Here is a 25,509-nt window from a genome sequence, read left to right on the forward strand (position 1 = left end):
AAGCAAAAGCAACTGTAATGACTGGTGTTTGGGGGATTTATCTATTACTTTTTAACCTCTACAGCAGTGCTACAYGTGCAAGAGCTATCAGTTATCAGCTGATGAGCTACAGCAATAATAAATAATCACACAGGGCACTGCTGTGGGGCATTAAACACATTTATATGCAAATATAATACACAGCAAAGTGGGTATGGCTTCAGCTTCAATATGTGACCTCAGAGCTGGGCTAACCCTCAACTCAGGAGAAAAATAACACCAAAGTCATCCTTGGCCACTGATATTGTTACTGAAATAATACATTTGGAAAAACTCCCTGCCTCAAAASTTTCCTGAGGTGTGGGATCAACTCCAGATTTTACTGCAGCCTCATATTAAGGGCACGCCCCATGTAAAGGGCTTAGAACAATTTCTTCCATCAAGTCCCAAGTGTCATTTAGGTGTTATGTCTGTGAGAACACTGCACTGTAATTTAAGCTGGCAAAAATGTCTTTTATTTCATGATAAAAATGGAGCAAAATAAACTTTCTTTATAGTAGTAACATAGTTACATTCTTGAACATAGTACCGTTCAAGAACATCATGCTTTGATTCCCATAGTTTCTTTGTGGAAAAWTCAGGGATATCTATTGAATGAGCCCTGAAAATTTGTTAAAAATCATGCAAACATGCAATTTTTGGAGTAGAAAAGGTATGTGAGGGGCAGGATAGTTTTTGGATTCATTCAATTTTAGTGAAAAMAAAAAACTGAATACTTCATTTTCCTTCAAAWTTTTCCTTGCAGCCTTTGGACCCTGTTCTAATTCCTTGTGCTGTAATACTTCCACAGTCCTGATTAGGACAGAATTTTTCAGGCTTGTCCACATTCAAGCTGCTAAAATGTAAAGAAAAATTTAGGGGAAAAAGTTCACACAGGTGTTCTTGCTACCCTAAAGCAGCACAGAGGCTTTAAAACGTGACTTTTAAATTTTCTGGAGTAAGAACATGTTTATTTCATCTACAGACATTCCAAAATACCTCAATAAACAGATGTTCATGCAGCTTCAACTGACAGTTCCTTATGAAATTTTACCACTGGATTGTTACAGTGAAACAGCAACTCTTCAACAAATGAATTAAAAATCCATTGTAGACCACAAAGTCCTAGGCAGCTCTGTCGTTTGAGAGCTAAAACACACTAATTTCTGTGACTGCAATAACTGGAAGATCTGTACATAAACTTACCAAGTTTTGACTTAGAAGTTCATAGTCAAAAACTTCCTTTTCATATTGCTCTGCAAGTTCTTTGCATAAAGATATGGCTTCTTCCCACATCTGCAATGCAAACACACATTCAAGAAGTGAATCCAATACCAACAAACAAGTTTTAATGCATCAGAGCTTAACTGCAGTTTTATTGATCATGCTGTCTTTAAAGTGCAGTCATTTATTAACTGCAYATTTAGAGTGGAAGATGCAGGGCAATCATAAACTTAAGGAAAGCAGATTAATGTTAAAAAATAAAAGTGTTTTATGATTCATTACAGGAAGGAATAAGTAAACCTGCTTTATTATTAGAATAACATTTTTTTAAAAAATCATCTACTCTTTCAGATACATTAAAGAAAAAAGAGGGGTAAATCACTGAGGTGATAACATCCAGAACACACCCCCAGCACAGAGCAGTGTGTGAGGGGACTGACACCTGACACCTAAAACACACACACCATTTACCAAAACACTCTGCACATCCATAATCACAGGGAGCCTTGGCTGTGACAGCTCTCCCCATCAGCCAAATAACTACAAGCCTTAAATTGCCACTTGTCCAGAGGAGCAGCTTCTTTCTTTCCACACCAAACAGCTGCCTYTGACAATGACTGGCACTGAAAGAGCAGGACTGCTTTTCTCATCTGCTGTGGGCACTTCACAAAAACAGAACAGAAGTGGCCCTTAAGCAGGWACAAACTCTCTTTTGTAAGGATATRTCTCAAATTCTGTCTGTCTGCTCACTGATTCAGAGCAGAGGAGACAAAGGGGTCCCTGAGCACAATTCTCTGCTGCTGGAAGGACTCTGGCAGTCCCAYATCAGTCCCATGTTCATGTGGTGCCATGTGCTCCCAGCCCTGGTGTTCCCAGCCCTGGGGTGGGTCTGGGTGCTGCAGATCAGGAACTGTGAGCATTTGGCTCTCCTGGGACAGTGGGTGGGCACTGCTGCAGTGCAGTCACTGCAGATGCCAACAGAAAACCTGAGATGCTGAAGCTCAACCTTTCTACCTTGTGAATTGTAGCAAGGACTTTTGCAAGAAGCAGTAATGAATTGCCTCCCCACTTCGTACCTTTGGCTGGGTCTGAACAAGACAAAATGACTTAAAGGTCTTATTGGGTCATGAGATTAATTATCTGGCACTGCAGASTTTCCTTCTGCTTTCTAGTCCTTTGCTTTATTTCCAAAATTCTCAACTCTAATGCCACTGCAGTGACAGGTAATTTTATTAACTTTCTTTTGTCTTAAATTGAACTAAACCGAGGTACTGAACATAAATCTACCACATTTTAAGTTTAGAGTACAATTCTCAGTCCTCTCTGAAACAAATATGACTATTTTGAACTGTCTGAGGTTTTCGGAGATAAGRGCCAAGTGGTTTAGAAATGGAATCTGTGTAGCCCATACTCTTCTTTGTAAAGGGAAGGAGATTCAACATTTTTTGTTGTATTTTATTAGTGCCTGACAGAGATGCTTGTGACAATGTGCTGAAACATTAGCCCTCTTTCTATGTGAACGAGGTTATTGGAAGAACATGTTCCTATGGAACAGATACTCTCTGGGAATAAGCCTTCAGGACAATTTTTACTTGACCCACATTTCAAAGAAGCTTTTCCTCACAAATATTTTATACAGGGCACATTCATTAAACACGACTATTCAGAGCAGCACAGCAGAGAGATTTGGAGGGGAAGAACTCTCCAGACCTACCTTTCCTTTGTCAAAGTATTCTATGATCTTTTCATACAAATTCTCTTTCAAGTGTCTGTAGGTCTGTGAGCACTGGAACTCTGTTGACATGACTTGGGGTGCACACTGCTCATCCGACCACTGGGAAGGAGAACACATCAAAAAGAATTTTCAAGTTCAATGTTTCACATCAGAGTCCCCCCTTMCACAAGGTCTGCTCCCCTGAGTTCTTCTGAGTGYTTTCTTCCCAAGTGTCTTCTTTTTTACCCATCCACAGAGAAACTGGGAAAAGCACTGGGAGTGCATTCCTTCCAGTTCAGACAAGTGCTGCATTTCATGGGATAACCAGCACTGGACATGATATTATTTCTTTTTTTTTTTTTTGGTGGTATCATCTTGACTGACTTGGTTTAGATTTTTTGCATTAAAATATTTCATATACTATTATTTTTGTYTATACCAATACATAYATTGTACCTCATATTTGTACAATCTTAAGAAATCAAAATGAAGTTTAARCAAAATAGCRCAAATTATTATAGCTCTRCAATAAAGTMTATTCCATAAGAAAACTCAGCTTTTGCTGAAGAATATTTAAATTTGGAATGTTCYCTTGTAATGGAAATGAATACTATCAGTTACATTGGCGATGAACAATAGCTGTAGAGAAAGATAATTAATTGCCAGTTACAAAACAAAGCCAACGTAACTTGGTAGTGTAATCCATACTATTTGAAAGTTAGATGTTCCCTTGTGATAGCTGGAATTGAGCTTAATTTTCATAACTGTTRTGGTTGGGATAGTAAGAAACTACCAAAATGAAAACCACGCTATAAAGAAAAACTATTTATATTTAGTTTTAGCAATRTATGGCTTTTAATCACCTACTGAAAATATGTTTCAACACTTAATGTTAATTTTGTATGACCTACTGCAGCATTTCTAACTAGAAACTTGAATWTCCCTGTAGAAAATAGCTAATATGCAGTAAATCAGAGATTAAGACATTCACTTTAGTATATAAAATTGAAAATTGCAAAAGCTTAATTATATATTGAGTTTAGAAAATCTAACCTTCAGGAGCCACGTATGGAGTAGAAGGGTATATGCTGCTTCTGTGTAATTCTCACAATCTAAATGAAGATCTCGYAATTTATACAAATACCTGATAGAGGAGAGAGGAAGGATTAGACTAGATACTGACATGACTGGAATACTGAGTGTCAAAATGTTCCAGATAACAGGAAACTCCACAGATGTCCCACTGTGGCTCCCCAAAGAGTCTTCAAGGACACTGGTGTGGGTACAGCTCTGTGCATTTGTTCACACTTCTCTTGATCTTTTTGTGGGCTGAACCTTTGTGCACAAAGGAGGAGAAAGAGCCCTCCTCCTCCTGGGAACTGCTGTCAGCTCCTGCTCAGAGAGGGAGGATCACTGCACTCAGGGTCTGAGAGACACCTCCAGGTCTGATATTCCTGGAGRGCTGCTCGGGGCAGCACTCCCCCCTGCAGGTACACATTCTCCATGGTTACAGGAGCACCCACAGCAGATAACAGGGGAAAGGAGAAGGTGGACAATAGCAGGCAGAAAGGCCAGGCAGCCCCTGTGCAGCCAGGGAGGGGTTGGGGCAGGAGGGCTGTTCTAAGCTGGATTCTCTCCCTGATCCCCAGGCTGTGCTGCTGCTCCCAGCTCGGTCACTGCTCACCAAGGGCCTTGAGCTGCATCTGCAGCAGCCAGGAAGGGAAAGCACATCCCATCCTCTCTCTCACACCGGGAGTTTGGGACACAGCAGCTCTGACACCTTACAGTGGCAGTTAAAGGCTTTCCCACTGCCAGTTGCCAGCCCAGCAGAAAGGTTCCCCTCGGCAGTGCCCAAAGTGGGAGCGTTGATCCCATGGCAGTGCCCAAAGTGGGAGCGTTGTTCCCTTGGCAGTGCCCAAAGTGGGAGCGTTGTTCCCTCAGCAGTGCCCAAAGTGGGAGCGTTGTTCCCTCAGCAGTGCCCGAAGTGGGAGCGTTGTTCCCTCAGCAGTGCCCAAAGTGGGAGCGTTGATCCCATGGCAGTGCCCAAAGTGGGAGCGTTGTTCCCTCAGCAGTGCCCAAAGTGGGAGCGTTGTTCCCTCAGCAGTGCCCAAAGTGGGAGCGTTGTTCCCAGGCAGTGCCCAAAGTGGGAGCGTTGTTCCCGGGGCAGTGCCCAAAGTGGGAGCGTTGTTCTCCCCATCCGATCCGGCTCCCAGCTCCAGGGTCATCTCTGAATCACCTCCAGGGCTCATTTCAGCTGGGACTCTGGGCTTTGCTCTGCACATTTTACAGGAGAGGAGAGATGGGAATCTGGAAGCTTTTGAAGCAGTGAGATCTGCTGCAGCCCATATGCAAAACTCTTGGACACAGCAAGCGACCGTGTCACATCTGAAGAATTCGGCAGTGCAGCTCTCACAGAAAATGCCTCTGCTGTAATCTGCCTGGGGACTGTTGCATGCTGAAGGGGACTCAGCAGACTGGGCCATTCTACAAAGCTAGAATGTTCTCTCTGCCATCCTAAAWGCATGATGCCCCCTCCCTCAAGCCTCAAATCTATCTGCATTTTCTTAATTTTAAACAATAGACCATGAATGTTGAGTGAGTCGAGCAATTAGAAGTTAATTCTTGTGGAAAACAATGCTGCTGCTGAATACACAGCATAGATTCCCAATTGCCGAAGGCTGAGCTAACAGAGTGAGAATGCAGATGAGGCCAGGGCCACCACAGGGTCACTGTRGATGATAAAGTAACATAAGGTACAGAAATCCAAGCCCAACCACAAAAACAGAATTCACAAGACAATATTATTGCCCTCTCCAAAAGAGATCCCACAGAATGATTGCCATACCTGATGTACATCTCTTCACGGTTAATGTTCTTGTAGAAATTCTAGGGGATAAAAATATTCAAAGTTACCTCCTAATGTCCTCTGACAAAATGTTATATGCATGCACACACTGAGGTTTTGCTTTTCTTGCTAGTTAGAAAGCATAGACAGCATGAGAAATAGATTATTTACAGACTATCTGAAGTTTAAACCTGGAACTACTTCTTCAATTAACATTTTTATTAATAATATGTSTGTTTTTTTACATATGTATACTTCTAGTTCATCATTAAATCATTACTGGAGGTTTTTCTATTGGAGAAGAGGAAAMTATGGTTATCCAAATGCATTAACATCATAAAGCACATGCTCCAGCTACACTTGATGGAAGCTGKTATATACTGAAGCAGATGTGTAGCACGTAGATATGGAGCACTAATACCTCTACAGGGGCCAATTCCAGGAATAAAGCTGATTTTTTGTCAACATAACGTGTTTGCAGGTGTTGCAGGTGTGTTGCTAAGGTTGTTCAAAATATGTGATGAGAWTTGTCTCCTGAAGAGTTGCAGAAATTTAGCTCAGTGATTATCRAGGAACAGAGAGCATGTGAGTGAATACTTCAAAGTTGATGGATGTTCCTCCTCAGTTTTGAGGAATTCCCTGGAGGAGGAATCTCTGCATGTGATATCCTCATTACAGAATAGGAATAGAAAAGAACACAGAGTGGCCCAGGACCAGATCAGAGCCTCAAACCTCTTGGCACTTTACTGTGACCGTGCCTTGCAGGTTTCCTGCCCACATTTGAAAACTGTAATTATTGAGATGCTGAAGCAGCAGATGGGTCAGTTCCACATCACAACCTGACTCTGCCAAGAACCCACTGTCACATGAAGCCTGTCAATAGGCACAGGCATGTGAGCAGCAAACTTCCTTATTTATCCACAGATTCCAAGTGGATAAAACATACGAACGGAAGAAATGGGTGAACGTTGCTTTCAGACTTGCAAATGCATGAGTGCAAATAGAGATAAAAATCTCCTGCCTCAGAGTTTAAATCATTAGGGAATGTTGTCACCCACTCCTGCCCCAGGAAGATGTCCCTTCACGTTTCATGACTGTAATGCTGTCCCCTCCCTGAGCCCAGATCCCCAGCAGGGAACGCACCAGCAGGTTCACGGTGCAGCTCATGCGGTTGTCCTTGCTCTCATCACTCATCACGGTGCGATAATCCAGCAGCCTCTCCAAGAGCCCTTTCACCAGGATCACAAAGCTTCTCACCGAGCTGGAAATGCCAGGGTGCTGATGGGCACACTCTGAAAGGCTGCAAACACACAGCAGAGTTGGTACAATTCTGAAGGCAAATACTGAATTAGGGCTAAATCAACTGCAGAATGCACTGGGAATTCCCTCTGTGAGTTAGTAATTTAGATATCCAGAAGACAGAGAGCATGTAAATCAAATGGAAAATCAGAAACATTTACTGTTCCTGTCTGAAAATGACTTTGAATTCAAATACCCTCAACTTCAGGAGAGACCAACCTGAATCTGTGCCATTGTAAACTCAAGTCTCTGGAATGTCACACTATTGCAATAAACACTGCACCTTCCTTTCTCATAAAATACAAAAATGTTTTCTTTCTCTTGRTACTGTTACATCTGAGTAGGAAGGTAAAATGAAAAAAAAAAAATTACAATTTTGACTAAAAAAGGACATCACCAGAGTAATTTTTCTTTGAGAAACAAGCACTACCAAACAATCAGTTTTCTGTAGAATGAAAAGAGCAGCTTGATCTCTTTTGATAAAAATACAGGAAAGGAAGTTTTATATTTTGACATCGTCAGATTCAATTTGCATTAACAAAGAATTAGCATATACTGTTTCTAAAAATGGCTGAAGTGATTTAGGAGTAGAGATTTCACTGTCTTTGTTTTCAGAGTTTAACTGTTTAAACATCTTTAAATGATTACCAGCATCTCATTAAGGACTATTTTCTTTCTTTGCTTAAGAGCTTGTTTTCTCAACTTATAGGTTCACATAGAGATGCAAGCACTGGGTCAGGCAGAGATGCAATTAATTTTCCCCAAGACATTTCTGCTTTGTATTGGTAGCTGGGAAGGCTCTGACCTCTTAGTGCTCAATTATCAATTGAGCTCTACATCATTGTTTTCAAGACACCSGGGTAAAAAGAAAAATATTATTAATCTTTAGGCATAATATTTTTAAAGCTTTAATTACAAGGTATACAAAGCTTCAATTACAAGCTATATATAATTAAAGCAAAAATAATTTTTTTGCTTCTCATAATTATTTGAACCTTCTTTAGAAAATACATGTTCATATTGACTTCAATTGCAAATAAATCCTTGAAGCTGTGGCCTAAAATGCAACCTCTGCAGAATACCCAGGAATAAAGTTCTAACTCAAGCAAAGTAAAATCAGAATCTAAAGTTTATTCCCTGGATTGTACAGCTCCAATGGAGGTACTGTGCTGAGACAGAGGGAATGTGTATGTGGGTGTCTGAAAGAACATTTATATYGTGTAAGATAGGAGGGACAGAGGCCAACAGATAAAACCAGAATACTCCAATTGCTCTTGTCTGACTGGTCTGAAACTGAAATATTTAAATCAATAACTGACACATGGCTCATAAAATACACCGTAAATGGAATGGAAACACTAAAGGGGCTGMAGAGCTGACAACTGACAGAAAAGGTTGGAGCACATTAAATGATGTTTGTGGGAAAGAAAGGAAGTCTCAGAACCATGTAGGAGGCTGGAATATTATACAGGAAAAATGGTGTTATTTTACATGGATAAGTACCAGAAACAGTGTGAGACACTAATGAAGGGAAGTACAGTCACCATTTGAGTGACAATTATGGATTTTTGCCCCAGGTTCCCTTGGAGTAACAGCCAACAAGGCAGACCTGTGAACGTTGCCTGACTGCACAATGAACACCAGGCACCAAGACATCACATTTTTTTTCCAATACAAGTAGAAAACATTGACATAAACTACAAATTATTGCAGGGTCTCACCCAGGACAAAGTACATAACTCCAGTCACTAAAGAAAGGTGAACCAGAGTACACTTAAAGGAGACCTACAAAAAGAACAGGAGAGAGGAATACCTGTCTCTTGAGGGAAGATTTAGAAAGTTGTATTGCTCAGCTTTATACAGTAATCCCAGTAAAAAGGACTATAAAACTTCAGAAGATTTTTTTACCCCCAGGAGGGAGCAAGAAACCTTTGAATTTTTAAACAAAGCTTAAAAAAAAAGAAAATTTAAAATAAAATAATATTTGCAATACAGCTTGAGAAAACAACTGCATAGCATGGGCCACTGCAAAGATGGGGAACTGGAAAGCTGCCAAATGCCATTTCATGTTGTGCCTGTGTTAGTAACTAAAAGATGCCAGAATTCATTTTCTGAGCCTGAGGACAAGTGGCACAGCACAAGTAGTGTCCATGGAGCTGGACTGATTCCCCTGCACTTCCCCAAGCATTGTCCCCTCTCTGCTGGGAGCAGCCTCTCCCTGCCCAGGGCAGCACTCACCAGCACGGGGCACACTGACATTCGGCATTAGGGACAAATCCAAGGCAGGGATTTATTAAACTTCTGCTGAACCTGTTCAGTTTGTTTTCATGGGCATTGACAAGTTGCCATGCATGGGCTGCAGAGGTGCTGCTCAATATCTGCCCTCAGGTGACACCTGGAGCTGTGCAGGGAACAGGCAGTGACAGGAGATCAGCTGATGAGAATGTGACCAAGTGAATAAATGTGGAGCCCAGTTCAACTTCCAGCTGGTACTGGGAACTGGGACAGAGGYTTGAAATCGCTGCCTTGAAAGGTGTAAAGGCAGGAAGGTTCAAAGCAGAGCAAGTGAGAGAACAGGTCCCACCACAGGCAGGTCACCAGCCTCTGCTTCAACTGCCCTTCTACAGGTGTCATTCAACAACTTCAAGGATGGGAGAAAAAAKATCATCTGAACATAAGATGAAGTGTCATCTTTAGAAATGTGGAAACTTTGAACTTGAGGCCTTCCAGAAAGTGGGACAGTACCAAGGGGAAAAAAACAGATATGTCAAAGCAAGAGGGGGGCCTTGGGAAGGCAGGGAGATCAAAAGCTCTGTGCTGTGTTTGATGACACTCCTTGACTGCACTGCTGAAAGATGGGGTTTAACTGGATAGCGCCACTTTCCAAGAAAAGTGCTGGAATAAAGAGCAAAGTGCAAACAAGGCAAGCAAACAATGTTACACAGCTCAGAAAGAGGGAACTTCAAAGGGTCTCACGCACAAGATCTGAGGGAAACTGTGCTTTTTGCATTGATAACGTCTCAGTTTGAACACTCTCTCCAGCTTTAAGGCAATGTAGTATTGCAAAATAGATGGAGACATTGTAGGAACRTCCAGAAAGCATTCCATGTGATAAACTGAACTACTGGGGTTGTTTACCCCAAGGGGAAGCCTGAAGGAAACCAGACAGCAACATTCAAATTTGATAAAAGCTGCTGCAAAAAGAAACAGAATAAATGATTCTTTCTGTCCCCTGTGTGAGTACCCAAAACGTTCATAGTTCATCTGATGAGAGATGTGACATTGCAAACACTGCTATTCCTACACAGAGATACAATCCATTCAGGGCAGCAGGCTTTGAGGGAGCCAAACATGCACATGACATCACAAAGCCTCATTTAAATTCAGACAATCATCTCTTGGAGTCCAATCTAGACATCGAGATGCATGTGAAAATGCAGCTTAGGTATAATTTCTTCATAATTTAGCKGAAGCACAAAACAATAAAAAGCAACCAGGAAAATAATTTCAATGAGTAAAACCGCAATTCAAACCAGGTGTACTGAAACATTATGCTATTTCCAGTCCCCTCATGAAAAAAAGTTGCTAAGATTCTATTTTGGKTGAGGTTACCAACCTGAAAACTGGGAACAATGAGATAGAAACATGTCCTGAAGGCATTTATTCTATTTATCCTCATGCACTACTTACATGGACTCAAACAGCTGCATGTAGTGYTCATCCCCTCGTCCTCCTTCCACCTCATGGTCCAACTTCAAAATGATTTCATTTTCAAACTAATAAAGAAAGAAAAACCAAAACACTGAGCAGCTATCCATGGCATCAAAAATGTACCTGGTAAAGTTATGTTATATATTCCCAAGGGTGAAATGCTTGGGTATAGTTTGGTTTGGGCTTTTAGAACGGCTGAAAGCTTGGACAGATTTTCACAAATCTTYTGCCCTGAGCACAGGAGACACAACCTCAGAGTCTGTGTGCAGCTACAGACAGTTTTGTCCTCATCCAAATAAATGTGCCCTGCTCAGAAGATGCAGGAAAATCTACCTCAGGGTTCTTGACAAGACATTAACACATCAYGAGGCACAGAGAGAGCATTACTGGAGACCTACATTGAAGCAAAGCTCAGTTGCTTTACATAGATCTAATTATTAAAACTGCTGTAAAAACGACAGAATTCATTACTGTGCTAATGCAGCGAGTTTTCACGTTTTTCTTTGATACAAAATTTCACACGATTGTCAGTACATGAATAATTCTGTTTCTCCCTGGAGTATTTCGGTGTAATTGAGAGCTTTGGCAGGCTGGGCTACAGATCATCCCATCAGAGAACCAGAAGCCTTTCACGGTACAAAGAATTACTGGAGTGTTTCAGATATGGTACTTTCTGATAACTGCAATGCAAAATATTTTACCTTATTTAAATATTTCCTCATGGAAGTATTCAGCTCTGAGTGGAAGAAGCCAAGCCAGGATTACATAGGGGAAAACCTCCCTTCCTCGTAGAGAACCAAGCAGGTCACTCATCTCTTCAGATGTGTTTTAGAGAGGACAATTCCTCCACTTGCAAAGAACATGACATTCTAACTGAAAATATGTTACCAGATGTACTTCCTTCAAGTAGGTCATGTTTCAAACTCTCCACTCAAAAAAATGATCCATAACTTTCAAAAACAAAGGCCAAACATTCCTCTTTCCTCCAGTGTCCAACCCAGACCTGCTGGCCACCCTGATCCTGCAAAGAGCTCTTGAGACAGAATTCTGAAGTGGCTGCTGCTGCTTTGAAGGAGCTCTGAAAGAGCATTTTGARCAGGCAAACCTCTAAACTGATGGCACAAAGAGCAAAAACCTGGGCTCAGAGCAGGAGCAGTGCAGGCACACAGTCCTCTGGAAGGAGCCATTTCCACCACTTCCTTACCTGCAGGTTTTGCTGCTCTAATATTAGTTCTTTCTCAGTAATTTGAATACAAATTAAAGACTGCCTGTGGAACAGTACATATTATACTAATATTAGAGAATAAAGAGCTATCATTGAAAAATAGCTTAACAGAAGAAATAAAATTACTCTGTCTCATCCAGGCTGAAAAGGAAGTTTAAAGGGCTCTGAATTAATTTTTATGTGTAAGCAGGATGTGTTATTAGTGTTTAACATGGGAAGTACAGGTGCATTGCCACTTCAAGACAAGGAAAAATTAAGCAAAACCATCCAATCCAGACATTTTCTGAGGACTTACTGCAGTCCTAAGACAAATCTGTGAGTGTAGTGCAGGTCAAGCACCAGTTAAAAACCATCCACCTCTTAAATCCTTCCTAGTACTTATTCAGCAGGTAGGGAATCGATTACTTCTTGAAGAGGCAATAATTYCACATTGCTGGATCTGAACAAAAAACTTTCCCTAAGCATCTGTCCTGCAGTTTCTCAAAAAGCTGCAAGAAGAGGAAAATCAGTTGTTTGGATCAAAACAAATAAAAAAGTTGGCAGAAACTTAGAATAAAGTTTTAATGCTTCAGTGCCAAAATCAAGCCCTGGAAAGTGTTTTTCTCCTCTCACTTAAACAGAGTGTGCCTAATTGTCACTGGCACCAATTTAGCTTTTAACCCACCTGCTTGTCTAACAGATCCAAGGAACCTCCTAGCTCTGAACGCTCCTCAACACCAAACCACAAAACACATCCATGTTTTCCACATGGATCTGTCTGAAGAGCCAGACCATACAAACTCAGKCTCTGCTCTGATCTCACATCCTCCTGAAACCCTTACACATAACGAGATTTCAAGAACTGAGAGAAAGAAATGTGGCTGTTTAAAGCCAATAAATCACATGTGGCAGAGGAGCTTGCTGAGGACACCTCAGTCAGTCACTCAGTCACCTGTGAGAGCTCAGAACAGCAGGACACTGCCCCAGGCTCAGCAGAAATCACTGTCTGTCCTCTAACAATGAGTCTGGAAAGCCCAAGCACACAGCAGCAGCCAGCACTGCTTTCTGTCAYGGTCCCACTGCAGTCAGAGGAAAGCAAACACAGAAAACTTCCCCAGATGGCTCCAGCAATTGGCAGAACCCATGAGAGACACTGAACTGAAAATACCAAACACAAACAGAATGATTTATTTGAACAAAAATATAAACACAGATGAATTAATCTCTCCTAAGCCAAGTTAAATCCTCAACGTAACTCAAATCCATGTTTATTTAAATGATATTTTCATTTACTCTGCAAGGAGCTAATTTTCCTTGTTTGTTTGTTTTGTTTGTTTCTGTGTTTTTTTAAAGCAAGCATTTTCTGTCTCCTGGCCTCAGATCACTGTCAGAATAAGCAGTACGAGGTCACTTGGTGATGTGACTTCCTTTGGAYAGTCTTAATAAACACACAGCCTGATTTTCAAGGAAAGGAAAGGTGGCTTATCTGCATTTGGAGGATGGCACTTTTTTAACCCTGTGTGTCCAACSAGCTTCTCTTTTTGTTTGAAGGAGAAAGGGATCCATTTACAGGACRGGGTCAATCCACAGACACTGAGAGATGAATAAATTGGCTTTCCAAGATTCCCGGCTCTCTGAGCTCATGACAGACAGAGCCTTGATAGCTAAAATTAGTAGATATTAATGGCTCCCTCTCTACATCTTCAATTAGAGTTAAAATTACAAGCTTATGTAACACTGCTCTGGGTAAATGGAAATTACATGTGCAAAGTAGAAGAAGGRATTGCAAGAAAATGTCTTACTGTGTGGTACACCTACATACAGGCTCCAAGCCATTAAATGTATATGTACAGCAAATCATTCTTGAGACAGCCACAGGTGGAATTTTGCTTTCTCTGAGATCAGAAAATTTCCTAGAAATAGCTGAATAAAACAAAATTCCTGCTTGATGAATTTAAATGGCTTTACCTCCTTACTGCCYGTGTATTGTGTGCATAAAGCAGGAYACAGCCCCCAGCCCCAACACATCCCCTGTGCCCCCAGGAATGGAGCTCTGTCCCAGCACAGCACCACAACACTTTAATAAARCCAGGCTTTTTGGGAAAGGTTATTAAATTGTGTGGGAGGCACTCTGGTTCCTGTGCTGGTACAGGCTCAGCTTGTAAAGATGTTTCTGTTTGTGCTTTTTTGTTTTTCTCCTCTCTCATTAGAGAAGATTAGATTAGAAATAAATTATTTATTTTCAAAGTCCCACAAAATTATGTTTTAAGCAAATGACATYCTGGGCTCCTGAGTGCCCCAGGCACTCCTGAAATAACATGTTGTCATTCTCAAAATTTTATACTAAAGCTTTAAGAAAACATCCTTTATACTACTAAATGTCAATTTGCAAATGAAAATTGTCCACTAGCAAAACCTGGAGTTTATGTGTTTGTGCATCCAGTAATTATCCATTCATATTAATTGCTTGCCCATTTAAGTTAAGATGGTAACAATTTTCAAACAAAACTTAATATGCCTTTTCTTTATAATCTATATTTTTAAAAACTTACTAGAATGGCTAAATTTACAAAGGCAAGTGGTTTATCTTAATTATCTCATCCATAGGAAAGGAGAGGATAAACCCCATGATTCTTGATGAGTAAATGATCACAATTTCTAAAGCAGAACATCAGAGTCCGATGAGACTCAGCAGCTCAATTATGAAACAGTTTTTGCACCATCTGATGAAAACTCCCTCTTTTCCTTAAGCTGCAATAAACACCATGTCCTTGTTCCTTGGCACTGCAAAATACCACCTGAAAGTTATTTTTATGGCATGAGAAGTGATTCAGTGGCCACTGGAGTGCCTGGCCCCTCGCAGGCTCCCAGGCTGCTGCTCCTGCTCATCAGGCAGGATGACTGATGAGTTTTCAGGGTTTCTGCTCTGTACAGATCTGTGTGTCTCTCCCAAGAGATGAGGTATAAGCCATGAACAGGAAAACATTTTTAAGAAGGCAAATATAGGACTATCAGGACAYGGAGGGAACAGATGCACAGAAACAAAGTGGTTTTTAATCTTGGCCTTGAACCAAAAGCTTTGCACTGTGGAATACAGACCAAAATGGAAATTCCATCTGCTCATTTGTTCCACACTTCATTGACACAGAAATGCCCCAAATGATTTAAAGTATTAAACATAGCTGGGTGTACGAGATATTTATATTTACATGTGTCTAAAATGATGCCTTTTTGTTTGCCATTTTCCCTTACACAGATTGTTCTGAATCAATTCTTTGTGTAACTACAAACTGAATATCCAGGTTATAATTTACTGTGGAAGGCAGAGTGCAAACACAGAGCAAGGGGAGTCCAAAGAGCTCGGTGAGAATGGAGATGTCAGACAGGGATGGATACTCCWCTGCCCAGGCAGACACACAAACAGTGGCAGGAAATTCAGATTATGTTCTCCAGTGCCCTGTCCCACCATCCCTAATTCTATTCCATCAATCAAAAATATTTCACAGTTGGGACTTTAAAATTATTTTTCTTTTGCAGAATTACTGCAGAAAACTTTCCAGGAATTTCAATTCTTCAATGTGGTTATTTTTCCTCACAATAAACATTTAGACAAGTTAGAGTTTCMTGATAAATCTGATAATAGATAATTAACTATTCACTGTTGCTCCTGTCAGTTACTCTGTAATAAAGCCTGGAAGTTTTGGTTCTCCAATGTCACAAGGAAGGGGTGTAGGGAAATATTTAGATTATAGAGGATCCCTAGAGGTCATTTAATTCTATCTCCTACTTAATGAAGGGCTGACTTCAGTGGAAGTCTTGCTGCTCAGAACCCTTTCCAGTAAAATTCTGAAAATTTGGATTAAGATCCTGCAATCTCCCTGGGCCCCTATTTGYTATTCCATCTATTTGTTGCTGTCACTGGAAAAAGTTTTGCCCAAGTCCAATTAAGTCACTCTGGAGATTCTGCACTTGCACAAAACCTGATTCTTTGGTTCTTTATACTTGGGATTTCATTTTCTGTGAGCAGAAAAGCTCACTTGACAAACATTTACCAGAAATACTGAGCACATGACATTTAAATGCATTTTCACGCAGTGTTTGTAATTACCTTTTTGAATTCTCCTGTCCTCTGATATTCACACAGCATCATGTCAAAGAAAATTGGGATCGTGGCTTTTCGCAGTTCAACTTCTGGAATAAGAGTCATTTCCAAGATGGGCCCAACCATCCCCGGAATAAAGCAAATTTTATTCTGGCCTGAAACAAAACCAAAAATRGAGTATTTGAGGAGAAAGCCAAATGTTTTTGGGAAAGCATCTAGGACCTGTAACCATTTAAAACAGTGTTTAAGCCATCYGTGTTGGTCAAGTCTTACAACTCAGTCACTCCTCTCTGTTCCTGCTCAAAAGCTGGGAACTTTGGGATGTGAAAATGGACACTGTCTCCTTCTAAAGTGCCAGMATTCAGTGCCAGGAATAAGCAGAAATGCCAGGGGAGTTGACATTTTCGTGCAGAATTCAGTTTTTCATGTTTTGACATCTCCTTGTAAGTATTTAGAGTAGGAAGTAAGAAACCTAAGAACCCCCCAAATTCTGCCAGCAGGAGAGGACCACATGGAAATGCCACATGGTGTAACCTATGAAGGAGAAAACACGATTTGTTTTCTGAATAAAACCAGGCATTGCAACAATAAATCAAACCAACCAATGCACCAAAATCACCAAATCAATCCATACAACTCAGCTCCTAAACCCACACAGAATTATCTTGTAGCACCAGTTTTACATCAGCTGCCCCCAAACACCCAAACCTGCACAAAACTCAGCCAGGTCCCACATGTGGCTCAAACACTGCCCTGATGTGTGGAGCASAGCAGCAGCAAACCCAGGGACCTGTGTGAGAGTGTCAGTGCTGCCTGGAGCTTGTAAGGAAACAAAAACATTCTCATTAACAGCCGTGAGGATTGGTCCATGGCTGAGGAGTATTCTGAGCCTGATGTTCCTCTCCAATGGGTGCCACATTGATTTTCAACACAATTGCCACACAAAAATTTTCTAAGATAAAACAAATAGTCAGCCTAAGTTCAGTTAATAACAAATGATTCCAAAGGAGTTAACGAGAAACTCTGAAAATAGCAGAAACTCTGGAATAGCAGAAACTGGCTGGATAACAAATGTAAAAACCTTTCTGGAATTTAAACCCAAACAGCTTCCAAATCTGGGTCTCCTAATTTCTGGAACCATAGGTTCGGGCTCAGCAGTAACCTTTCCAGGAAAAGTTTTTCCAGTCTCAAAATAAGTTTTCAGAAATCTGATTTCAGTCGTGTTTGAAATCTTAAAGAAGGTTGTGAGTTCTCTTTCAAATAAAATGCTGGCACTAGTCCAGCTGTATCTCATGTCAGCTCCAAGCTTAATCACAGGAGTGAAAACATATTTCAARTTCAAACAGCAGAAATATTTACAAAAGCACTTCATGTCAGATATTTTTCAATGGGACAAACATTATGTGACAGATTCAGTGTGAGTGAAGTTCTCTTTGCTACTCACCAAGTTTGTACCACATGTCACGGATAGCAAAGCCAATTAAACGTCTCATATCTCCATATCTAGGGAAAAAAGAACATGAAAGGTGTTTTTATCATTACCTTTGCTGCTGTTTTATAATAAAACCAAAACTAAAGTATATATTTTTGCTTACTTGTTCTGGATTTTGTTGTATTTTGCGTGGGAGAAGTTTTCTAGCTGTAGTGAATCTTGGGTAATAAAAGCCACAGCCAAATGAAAATAGTTGTTCCACAGCTGTAAATTGAATATAAGGAAATTATAATAATTTTGAGGAAAGCAGGAATAATATTAAATGATACATAATGCAGAATAATTTATGAATCCAAATGATGCAAGCAATATGAGATTTTTATATTATGCAAAGATGTACATCATTAGTATTATGCAATTAGCAGAAAAGCAAGAAAGACGAATTTTAATAACCACTACTACACATTTGCTTTTAATAACAGAGCAGCTGAATAAATATTGCTAAAAAAAGATGCACAAGAGATTCATTAGCCAACAACATTAAACYCTGAACCAAAGCAGGACTGGGGGGACACAGTACATGGCTGGTGAATCTTAACAATTTGGAGCTAAAGGCACCAATGTAATTACACTGCATTTGAGCACCACTTCAAAAGGCATCTCCTGCCTCCTCTTTGGATCCTGATTCAACAACCATTTGTATGAAATTCCAGTRTAATTTGTGAAGAGCTCTCCACATGAAAGAAGGACAAAATACATTCCTAAATAACAGCTGATAATACTGAGTTGTGTACTTGAGGCAGACAAAAAGCCCCCACTCTACCATCACACAGCCCCTCATTCCTAAAAGCAAATTACTCATTCTCCAGGCAGTCAGAATGAAGCACTGCTCACACGCTAGAAATGGGAAGGGAAAAGAGAAACTTCCCTAGGAAACACTAATTTAAGGAAGGAAATACAAATTTCAGAAGCTTCTAAGCAGTCAGCAGCAGCTTTAAACACTCAGAAATGCAGCTGTGTCTAAAAGCAGCGGCAGGTCTCAGTGAGAGAGCAGAAAGGCAATGGTGAATGCATTCAGTGGGGACTCAAAGGATGGAACAAAACATGGAACAAACTCTTCATTTTGTGTGCTGCAATACAAGTCTGGGTTGGGAACCCACACTAAACAGCCTGGAAACAAAATGTTCATCAAAACTTCAGTGGCCTCTGTCCTTCAGAGCCTCTTGTGTGCAAATAACCAGGAAAAACAGATGCCAGCACACAAAAAAACACCCAGAACCACAGAAATTTCCCATAACAAATGCAATTCTCCAACATGCTCTGTAATTTGTAGATGATCCTGCTGTTAATTTATTCCTCCCCTGGAGGCCCAGGAAAGGCTCTGCCCAGCAGAGCTGCTCRTTCCAAAGCCCTTGGAGGGCTGGGTGTGTGTGAGCAGTCCCAGCCCCAGAGCAGAGCTGCAGAATCACCAACCCAAATCTGCAGCCCAGTCAGAGCCTTGCTCATCAGCAGAAATGTTCTTCATGCCCTGAAAGGCCTTGCTGCCCTCTCTTACCAAATATTGTAAAGATTCTTTTGAGCAGTGTGGAGTTCTCAGCCCTTGAGAAGCCGTGTTTATTGATGTGCAGGGCACACACTCTGTATTGTKTGGCAATTATAGCAGTGAAATGGAAAATTCTCAATTTGTTTTGGGTTGTGGGGAGAAAAATGAAGCCTCATCATGAAATGGTCTATTTTTTCATTTAATAGCACCAAGTTTAGTGCTACCTTTGTCAGAGACACACCCTACAGACTCCATCACCTTATGCATAAAATATTTCTCCTTCCATCCTCAGAGTACCCCAAAATGGCTAAAAAATAGGATCCTTTCAATTTCAAAGCCATATTCAAATGAAGGACTCACAAGATTTKAAGCGCCAAAATAAACATTTAAACTCTATGAGACAAAGTAATCTCTCTCTAAAATAAGAACATATAGAAACAGGTTTTAAAAATGCAAAAATGATTTTATGAGACAGGTTTTGTTTTGTCTTTAGTCCACAATAATACTCCAAGATATTTTGGACATCTGTCAAATTGGAAAATGTGTAATTAATTTAGTAAAAAATTTCCAGCCATCTCATGAAGAAGAGATTTGGTTGTTATCCTGAAAAATTATCCAGGAGTAAAGGCTGCAGCATCCTCCTTCACACACCTGTGAAAGCAGCCATTTACTGCTAGAAAGATCAAAGATGACCTTTAAACTCTGAAGTTTGATGATTTTCCAATGAAAAGAAGATATTTAATATATAAAAATGTAACACTTTAATATTTCCAGGATAATTAATGATAGCTAAATTTCCCCATGGTTTCGTTCCCTGTTAACCTCTGCATTGTTTCTACAATGTCTGTCACTGTCATACGGAGTTTTTTGCACAGTGTATATTTTTCCCCTGTGTATTTGTAATGCGCTGAGGATTTTGATTTTGGGATTTCTAAATGAAGATTAAAAAAAAAAAAGTTGCACAATCCTGTTTGTGATGGTGAAATACATCTCATTATTGCTGAGTTATTAATGGAGACTAATGCATGCAAGAAAGGTAGGAAAAYATAAAATAGGCATATTCTTTCAAATCAAACTGACATTAGATTTTGGACTAAGCCTTTTATAATAAAATCCTGTGGCAGGAATATAGGTGATTAATATATAAATTATAATCTCTGTAACAGCAGAGATTTAGAATTATAATCCTTCCTAAGGCCCTGTAAATATAGTGGTAATGGAGGGAAGGGAGGGAGGAGCAGGATCAATAACTGCATTTTCCAGAGCAGCTCCACAGCAGCCATCCCCGAGCACAACAAAGTGGTTTTTGTTGCCTCTGCCCGGCCCCGAAGGTGTCAGACGCTGCCATCTCCGATCATTCCCCAAGGAATTCTGCAGTAAAAGCCCTGGAGGGATGGAGTGCCCTGGGTGGGGATTGTGGATCAGGGTGTTCCCTCCCTGCATGGAAACTCCTCCTGTGCAGAGCACGGATCCAAACTGTGGTGATGGAGACAGGGGGTGACAGCGACAGCAGAGTGAAAATCTCTGTCCTGGACAATGACAACAGCTGCCAACAGGAACAACAATGTCCTGGAAATGTCCTGTGCACCACAGATGGCATCTTCTCACACAGCTGTTGAGGTACCATGAACAGGTTGCATGAGTACAGAAAATCACAGGCTTTGTTACAATTAAACCAAAGACACCAGGGTGACCTTCAGGGAACAGTTTTGCAAATATATTTTCAAAAATACTTTCCACAACTTTTAGTATTTTTGACTGTAGTTAAACCTCTTCCGATGAACCTATCTCACCTCCTGCACCCTCAGTCCAGAATTTACACTTTATGATGGTGTCTGTTCTGCTGTCCTGCAAAAGCCCAGCTGCAAAGCCATGGTCTGAACACTGTGTCCAATCTTCATGCTTGAAACTGGCAATCCTTGAACAATTGTTACATGGAAAAAATCCCAGCATGGCAATGTTCTTTAGGACTGTATGTTACTGTGTGTTATGGAAAAAGTCCCAACATTGCAATGTTCTTTAGGACTGTATGTTACYGTGTGTTATGGAAAAAGTCCCAACATTGCAATGTTTTTTAGGGCTGTATGTTACTGTGTGTTATGCCAATGACTGAATTTCCCTGGTCTTTACCAGCAGAAGCTGATGATGAGCCCTACACCACCAGCACTCCCCACCTCCAGAGAAAAGGAAACATCAGAGCCAACCCACAATAAATCCTCTTAAACTACAAAACTTGCTCCTAACTAGTGGGCACCAGAATGTGGAGGTCATGTGATGCTGGCTGCTAGAGACAGTTCTGCAATCGATTAACAGAATGCTTGTGAATAATATTTTAAATAATATTGAGAGCAAACAAACAAAAAGATGGAAAAGGGAAAAATTAGCAGTTTGTAGCACACCTATCAGACTTTTTATTGATACAAAATGCAACMAAGAAATCAAAGAAAAAGCACCAATAAAACATCTATTGTAATGGTCTAATGGGAAAGGTCTAACCTCAGACCTGCCTGCCTAGCATTTTTTCTTGAGTAACATCACTATATCTCCTTATAGGTTCTCCATGTGGTCATCCCAAATACAGAATCTTCAGCTCTAACACTCTCCACTGTTGCCTTCAGACTTTTCCTGGTTGCAAGCACTGGCCCTGTACCTGCCAGGTCAGCTGCTCCAGCTCCACATGCCAAGGCAAGAGCTGCTAAACTGCTTCAGACAGGTGAGCTGCTGAATTCATTCTTCAGAATCCTCAAGTGAGAAAATATTGCCTGCCCTTTGTAGATAACCTGTTTCAATATTTAACATGACCTCTTTATATCAAACACAAATGCAAGAAAACAGCCCGTTCCAAATCCAGGCACATGAATAGAATATAAACTGCTAAATATTGAGGGGTTTTACCTATTCCAATAATTCCTATTGACACTCCAGATTCCCGTGCMTTAAATCCTCATGTTCCAGTTTATGTTCAGTACAGGAGAATGCAGAGTCATGCATTATGCAAGATTCTGTCCCTRTTTGTACTGTAGGCACTCCCCAGCTGAAGGCACCATGAATATTGGGAGCCCTCCTTCACTCCTACTTCACGGTTTATTTTTGGCCAATCTCTTAATGAAATTTCACTCCCTYCTCTCCTGTAAAATTATTTCCTCTKGAGCAAACAGCTTTGTTTTATCAGCACAACAGTAAATATTCTATAACAGAAGCCCTTCAGGCAGACCTGGTTTTACTGTGCTAAGTTTTGCTYTGTGCTGACACTGGAGAATCCCTGTGGGACACAATCTCCAAGTGCCACTGATGTACTGAACTCTCCCCTCATGTGCTCTGTGTGCAAACCCAGAAAAAAACCCAAACCAAGGAAAACCACCCCCTCACCCAGCAGGSACAAAACCTCAGCCATCAGACTATTTTTACCTCCAGGACCAWCAATTCCCACCCCAAAGGCTCATTGTGGCCCTTCCTGCTTGCCCAGTGCAATGATAACCTCGGTGGCAAAGCTGTGGGATCAGGGAAGGAATCCCTAAAATTGTTCTGGTGAATTGAGTGATGGCAGTGCCAGGCAGGAAATGTAACAGCCCCTCCCTGCTGGGCTGGGCAGGGGTTTGGTGGTTTTTCCTGTGCACAGCAGCTTCAGCTCCAGCCTGTGGCTTTGAGGCAGTTCCTGGTTCTGAATTAAGGACTGCACCCACTCCTGATCAGACACAGCACATCCTTCCCCAGGCCCTAAATGATAACACCCCTTTCCCTTCTACCTTMATCACATAATACATGAAAAAAACAATTTGCTTTGCAAACAACCAAGAGGCCAGGAACCTTTTTCTTTTCTCCATTTAACAAGCTCCACCAGAGCTGCAAAAAATTTCTTCATTTCATTTCTCTAGATTTAAACCACACTTTTTTASATGTTCAGTTGCTTCACAGTTGACTTGCTTTGTTTGCTTTGGTTGTCTCCTGTTTATTGCCATGCAGCCACTCAGCCAAGTGAAAAYGCTCAGATCTGTTTCACTGGGCTTTAAATAGCCTTTTAAATTTTTCTTTTAATTAAGACTTTGCTTCCAATATTAATAACCTGATCTGAAAACATGGTCCTACAAAGAGTATAAATTATGCACTTGTTTACAAAGAACTTAAAGATTTTTCATCTTTTTATTTTAAATACAACTTTGACTAATGTGCATCTCTGTTTTGCCCAGCCCATTCAGCTCCTCCTGCAGCTCAGGGCCCTGCCCCAAACCCCTGAGGGTTGGGATGTGTGGGGCTGCCTTTGCTCCTGGGGCTGGCAATGGGAGTGAACAGGCCATGACATTATCAGGCTGCAGCTCTTTACAAACTGAGAGATTGTGCTACTCCCAAATCAAAATAGAAAAAGCAAGTTTCTTCATCCCAATTCACAATTTTTCTATAGGAATGTAAATAAAAATAGAAATACAGCTGCACAGTTGCTATACTCTAAAGACTCTAAGGTGAACTATTTCATAAAATGCAGAAGTTTTCCATTTACTTCAAGTTAACCCCTGCTCATGTTTGCTTACAGCCAAGACATACTGATATAAAAAGAATTATACTGTGGGAAATCWAATTTTAATTTATAATTTAGAACATTAGACAATGTGCTTTGCACTATTCAGACTTTCTTTAGTGCAGTAGCAGCTTTTTGAATGGGTATATTTAGGGAACTCTTAGAAGGTCTGCAGAGCTTTTATTTGTGAAAGAAAAGGAAGGTCTCTCCTTGATTTGTACTTTAAAGCCTCTTATGAAGTCTGTAAGGGTACTACAATCCTGTACAGGGCACTATTTCTGTGCTGTAACATAGTTTAGCACACTCAGAGCCTCCAGWTGTTTGATAAGCTGTGAATAAAAGAGCATTAATGCATCCCCTTGAACCACGAGGTGCAGTGCTGAACTACAGCATCCCTGGATGTTTGATAACACTTTGGAATACACAAAATTGCCACAGGAAACAGCTGAAATAAAAGCTCCAGATCAAACTGCTGCTTTCACGTTTGAAAAAGGCTCAATAAAACATGACAGACACAGCCTCTATGGTCTGTGTGGTTTAGGTGTCCTGCCCATGGTGACATCTTTCAGACCTTTGTTACCTGCTTTTAAAAATTACTGATACACTGTGCAGTAAAATGTGCTCAAATGATATAGAAATGACAAAATCAAATGATATAGAAATTATAAATTGCTTGTTAATAAACTTGATAGAGCCCAATAAAGATTATATCATAAATACATCTAGGATCTGAGGATTTCCAACAGGAATATTTACTAAAAATTAATCTTAAGTTTGTTGGAAGAAACATCTTTCCCTTTGTTTAAAAAAAAATCTTAATTAATATTATACATGTATACATTTGTGTGTCACACCTTTTGAAGATAAAACATTTTTAATGAAATAAATGAGGAAAAAGCTCTAAATTTCCTACTTGATGCCACTGTGAGTGTGAACTGAATCTTTTACCTTTTTTTTGCATTTCTGTCTTTCAAACCCCTSCTGTATAAACACTTACCTGGCTCCTCTGTGGCTGTTTGGGACCAAGGTGTTTTGTGTTCAGGACCAAAGGAACGATTCCCAAACAGTTTTTAGCACAARTGAAATCTCTTAAACAGATTGCAAGTTTCGAAAGGGACCATGAAATACAAAGTCCTGAATTTTATGTTAGGAGTGAAACAGTAACTTTACACACCATGATCAGGCTGCACTTAGGGACAAATCCTGAATTGAAAAGTGTATTTACATTTTAATACAAATTTAATGAATGTGAAAACTACAGTAATTGTCATTTTTATCTAAAGGAAGCCTAACATTGTAAAATGYATGACCAAAGAGTTAAGTTACACAGAATAATAATACCGAACAAACACAAAAACCCAACAACCCTAATTAAAAATTATTACAGAAAGAACTAATAAAGATAAATAAATGAAGATAGATTCATCAGGGAAGACTATAAGTTAAAAATAAAGTCTAAGTCCTAAATACTTTAAGAATCAGCAAAGTTAAGCTCTTTCTGTCCTACATCCGTAGCACTGACATTGTAAAAGCTCTGTGTGTCACATCCAAGATTGACATTCTGAATGCACTTGGCTGGCTAAGAAATRAAAAAGGGTTTTGTGCTTGCCAGTCCTGAACAGTCACAGAACAAAACACCCAGTTTGGGTGTTATCATAAATAAGCAAAGGCCAATTCTGATGTGATATGGAAGATGATCTAATCCTCCCCAATCCACAGCCCAGCAGCACGAGGGGCTCTGGCAGAGCAGCACATACTGCCTCAGTACTTACCTGGACTTCAAAATTCATRTTCTCCAAAAACTTCTGGTTCATTGTCTCTGCAAATTTGTTGATGGCTCTCAAGAACACCCTAAAAAGGAAATGCAGTGATAGAGATAAATGAATGTAACCTCTGGCAATCAA

The 25,509-nt window shown here is 40.4% G+C and overlaps 1 protein-coding gene across 1 annotated transcript in view; it reads right to left on the bottom strand.

The window, feature by feature from the left end:
• Positions 1 to 25,509, bottom strand: part of DOCK2 (dedicator of cytokinesis 2) — a 153,912-nt gene that overhangs the window by 18,242 nt on the left and 110,161 nt on the right. Inside the window, exons 30-39 of the mRNA XM_057378678.1 lie at positions 25,378 to 25,456; positions 17,713 to 17,813; positions 17,562 to 17,620; positions 16,124 to 16,272; positions 10,791 to 10,876; positions 6,945 to 7,101; positions 5,802 to 5,842; positions 4,010 to 4,100; positions 2,957 to 3,076; positions 1,225 to 1,314 (exon numbers count right to left, since the gene is read on the bottom strand). Of these exons, the coding sequence (XP_057234661.1) occupies positions 1,225 to 1,314; positions 2,957 to 3,076; positions 4,010 to 4,100; positions 5,802 to 5,842; positions 6,945 to 7,101; positions 10,791 to 10,876; positions 16,124 to 16,272; positions 17,562 to 17,620; positions 17,713 to 17,813; positions 25,378 to 25,456 (973 nt within the window). The remainder of the gene's footprint in view (positions 1 to 1,224; positions 1,315 to 2,956; positions 3,077 to 4,009; positions 4,101 to 5,801; positions 5,843 to 6,944; positions 7,102 to 10,790; positions 10,877 to 16,123; positions 16,273 to 17,561; positions 17,621 to 17,712; positions 17,814 to 25,377; positions 25,457 to 25,509) is intronic.

The sequence above is a fragment of the Malurus melanocephalus genome, unplaced genomic scaffold (genome assembly GCF_030028575.1).
Source record: "Malurus melanocephalus ecotype Western Australia unplaced genomic scaffold, MMel_1.1 scaffold_370, whole genome shotgun sequence".
Taxonomy (NCBI): domain Eukaryota; kingdom Metazoa; phylum Chordata; class Aves; order Passeriformes; family Maluridae; genus Malurus; species Malurus melanocephalus.